Source organism: Nanorana parkeri, unplaced genomic scaffold, assembly GCF_000935625.1.
Source record: "Nanorana parkeri isolate BGI_ZX_2015 unplaced genomic scaffold, ASM93562v1 scaffold1744, whole genome shotgun sequence".
Classification (NCBI taxonomy): domain Eukaryota; kingdom Metazoa; phylum Chordata; class Amphibia; order Anura; family Dicroglossidae; genus Nanorana; species Nanorana parkeri.
In genome coordinates this window covers 29,397-33,299 of record NW_017308012.1, presented here as the reverse complement: position 1 = coordinate 33,299, position 3,903 = coordinate 29,397, and the positions used below count along the sequence as shown (strand labels likewise).

At 43.5% G+C, this 3,903-nt stretch overlaps 1 protein-coding gene across 1 annotated transcript in view; it reads left to right on the top strand.

The window, feature by feature from the left end:
* The first annotated feature begins 381 nt into the window (after positions 1–381).
* LOC108799502 (transmembrane protein 164-like) overlaps positions 382–3,903 on the top strand; it is a 17,024-nt gene continuing 13,502 nt past the window's right edge. Inside the window, exon 1 of the mRNA XM_018571364.1 lies at positions 382–819. Within this exon, the coding sequence (XP_018426866.1) occupies positions 421–819 (399 nt within the window). The 5' untranslated portion in view covers positions 382–420. The remainder of the gene's footprint in view (positions 820–3,903) is intronic.

Below are 3,903 nucleotides of genomic sequence, written 5' to 3'. Positions count from 1 at the left end.
GGGAGGGAGCTTGGAGTGGTGGCTACTTTACAACACACACAGGGACCATGGGGAACAAACATAGCCACCCTCCAGAAGGAAGGACTATGTCACAAATTCAGAAATGGTTTGGGGATCTACAGCTGAGTGATTCACAAATGAGATGCATTTTTGTAAATATTTAAGGTACTTGAATGTATTTTTAAGATTTAACTCCTTAGGTTACTGTCACTTTAAATCCACACGAACAATGTATTAATGTATAGTAACCGTATTGATGGAGGGAGAATAAACCGCTATGTACAGCGCCACATAGTGGCGGTCAGGAAGAAAGAACACGCACATCTAAAGAGATGCCGGGGCTGCCTCGTTGCCTGCACTGTGACGCCGCCCCCTCCCGCTACCTCCCTGCTTGTCGGAGGTACACGGGCCGTGCAGTTGATGTTTCAACAGGAAGGCGGCGGAGCCGTGCTGGGTGTGCTGACCGAGGGCAGCATGTCCCGCTACTCGGACTGGTTATATGGAGGAGTGGACCCCATGCTGGCTGGTAATGGGGGGCCCGAGTGTGCGTCCTTCTTACCGCCCACACAGCGACTTGTGGAGAGCCTGGTGCTGCTGGTCGTGTCTGCGGGGGAGATCGGGCTGTCACTCGGCAGGATCGTCTGCCACAAGCACGGGGAAGGGGAGCTGGCTGCTGTCAGTGGCCGGCCGGACAGCCTGGGGAAGAACCTGTTGTTGGTGGCGCTGTGCCTGACCTTCGGGGTGGAGGTCGGCTTTAAATTCGCCACCAGGACTGTCATTTACCTGTTGAACCCGTGTCATGTGGTCACCATGCTACAGGTGAGCAGACGTCCTTCCCTACTGTATGTACAATGTATCTGTATGTCACCGTACACATCATCATTATACATACACACACAATGCATCTGTATGTAACCTTACACATCCTATACAATGCATCTGTATGTAATACTACACATATATACACATACGTTGTTTCTGTATGTAATTGTACACATCATCATCTATACATTGTATCTGTATGTAATCATACACATCATCCTATTAACAATGCATCCATTGGAGGGCCAGTGTCTGAAGAGGACCAGTGTACACAATCTTCTGTATGCAACCATACACATTATATATACAATGTATCTGAATGTAATCGTACACATCATCATAAATACAATGTATCTGTATTGTATCCATCGGAGGGCCAGTATCTGAAGAGGACTGGTCTACACAATCTTCTGTATATAACCATAATATACATAGATATATCTATCTATAATATATATATATATATACACACGCATATATACACAATGTGTCTGTATTATCCATCATCAGAGGGCCAGTGTCTGAAGAGGACAGGTCTACACAAGCTTGCTAATCTTCTGTCTTGGCCATTCACAGAATAGAGATTGGTAGTAATGGGGCAAATCTGGGTATTGGGTGACCAGATGTCACTGTAGGTGATCTCATAGTAAGGGCCCATTCACACTATGCGCAGTGTTAAGCCAATGCTTTCCGTGTGTGTAAGGCAGCCCATTCATGTTTAATCAGCTGGCAGCACACTTTAATACATGACAAAAACACACCTGCAGCATTTTCGGCATTGCATCTCACCACAACACTTGCCGTGTGTATTGAGGAGTGATATGTGGTGTCATTCTTAATGAATGACATCTTAAAGGCATAGTCCACCTTTAGCAAAAATGTCATTGATAATTTTAAAAATGTGCATTCATTACATGTTTGTCTGCAATGCATAGGCTCCTGCATCCCACCCTTAGGGCGTTATGGAGGTACTCACCTTCAGTTACGGGGGGGAGGATGTAAACAATGGACTACAATTGTGGTGACATCATCACACTTGTGTTGGTACAATCTGTAAAGGTGCCCATACACTGGACGATTAACTATCGTACGATAATCGTATGCGATCGGTTTTTCGGACGATAATCGAGCAGTGTGAACGGAGACGTGCGACCGTTTCTACTGTACGGTCGCACGTCTTCTGTCGAACCAGCATGTTCGAAAACCAGCCGGGAATCGTACGATTCTCGGCTGGTTAGAACGGTGCTCGGAAGATAAATGCTGAACGGGCCGGTGTGCGCACGCGCACACTGCCCGTTCAGCATTGCGGTCATCCGAAGCCCGCCCGTCAGGGGCGCGGGCTTGCGATGATCGAGAGTGCGATCTGCCTGTCCAAGATAGGCAGATCGTACGTTTTTTTAATCCCTTTACAACCATCGCAAGACTAAAGTCTTGCGATGGTTGTAGAGTGTATGGCCACCTTAAGTCTCTGTGCTGTTGTGGCAGATGGGACTTGTAGTCTTCCCATTATTCATAGAACCTTGTGAATGGATGATGCAGGTGGAGCCATGTGCAGCCACAGTAAATTTATACAACAGGACACTGCAAGGAGAAGCACCCTGCGATTCAGGTATTTGGGGCAGGAGGTTGAGGAATGAGACCCTGTTTCATGATACACCCTTAATAAGGATGCAACATAAAACATGGCCACAAAAACATGGACTGTGCCTTCAATGGACATTCTATAGTGCTTGAATGCATGAGTGTGAATGAACCCTGAGGATGAGGCTGTTACTAGAAGTCAGTTGGCCGCACATTACATCAGGTCTGTGTACTATTCAGGGACACAATGTATAAATATACAGTATATTGCACAAGTAGGATCTCTGATGGACCCGTCTGACACATCGCTCATTGAATGAGTGTGGTGGAACAAGCGGCCTATGAACGCTGAAAGACGCACAGCAGGAGAGACTTGTGTTTACTTATCTGACATTTGTCAAATCTGGAGAGAAGAACAAGAAAACTAAGCTGTGGTTGAAGAATGGAAGCGAACATCCTGTTAGGATTTCTTACATACAAGGATAAGGCCTTTGTTACCATAATATTCATTACTGAGCTGAGCTAGAAGAACATCATCCTGTGAGGTCCAAGTACAATGAAGGAGCAAAACAATGGCATATAAAGAGTGATATGTGCTTGCTCGGGGTCACTGAACACCTCTGCATTATTAAAGAGAACATGTGCTGAGAGCAATACATAGGCTGCCATTGTCAAACTCTACTTCTGACAATGCTGGTGGTCTGGCTGTCACGTTGATCCAATATCTTCAGTACTTTGCGAGTCACTCACATGGAACTAGTATGCAGATCAGGAGTTCTGACTTAACTTGTTGCATGTTTATTCACCATTTGTATTTTGGAAAGGATTTCATCTAAAGAAACAATGATAGCCAGCGACTTATGTTTTCAGAGAGAGGTGAGCCATAGAAATCCCAATACTTCTACCTCCTCCTACACTCACACCTCTGTGCCTGTGTGGCTCCATCACTCAGGCACTGCATGGCTCCTTGTCATGTGACAGAGCCCCAAGGCATGTTGGGGTGAGCTACTTCAGACCTTAGCAGGTGCTAAGTGGAGTAGATGGTGCAGCAACGTTCCACCCATATATATAGATAGATCTATATAGATAGATAGATAGATCTATATAGATAGATAGATAGATAGATCTATATAGATAGATCTATATAGATAGATCTATATAGATAGATATAGATAGATATAGATAGATAGATAGATAGATAGATCTATATAGATAGATAGATCTATATAGATAGATAGATAGATCTATATAGATAGATAGATAGATAGATCTATATAGATAGATAGATAGATCTATATAGATAGATAGATAGATCTATATAGATAGATAGATAGATCTATATAGATAGATAGATCTATATAGATAGATAGATCTATATAGATAGATAGATCTATATAGATAGATAGATCTATATAGATAGATGGATAGATAGATCTATATAGATAGATGGATAGATAGATCTATATAGATAGATGGATAGATAGATCTATATAGATAGAT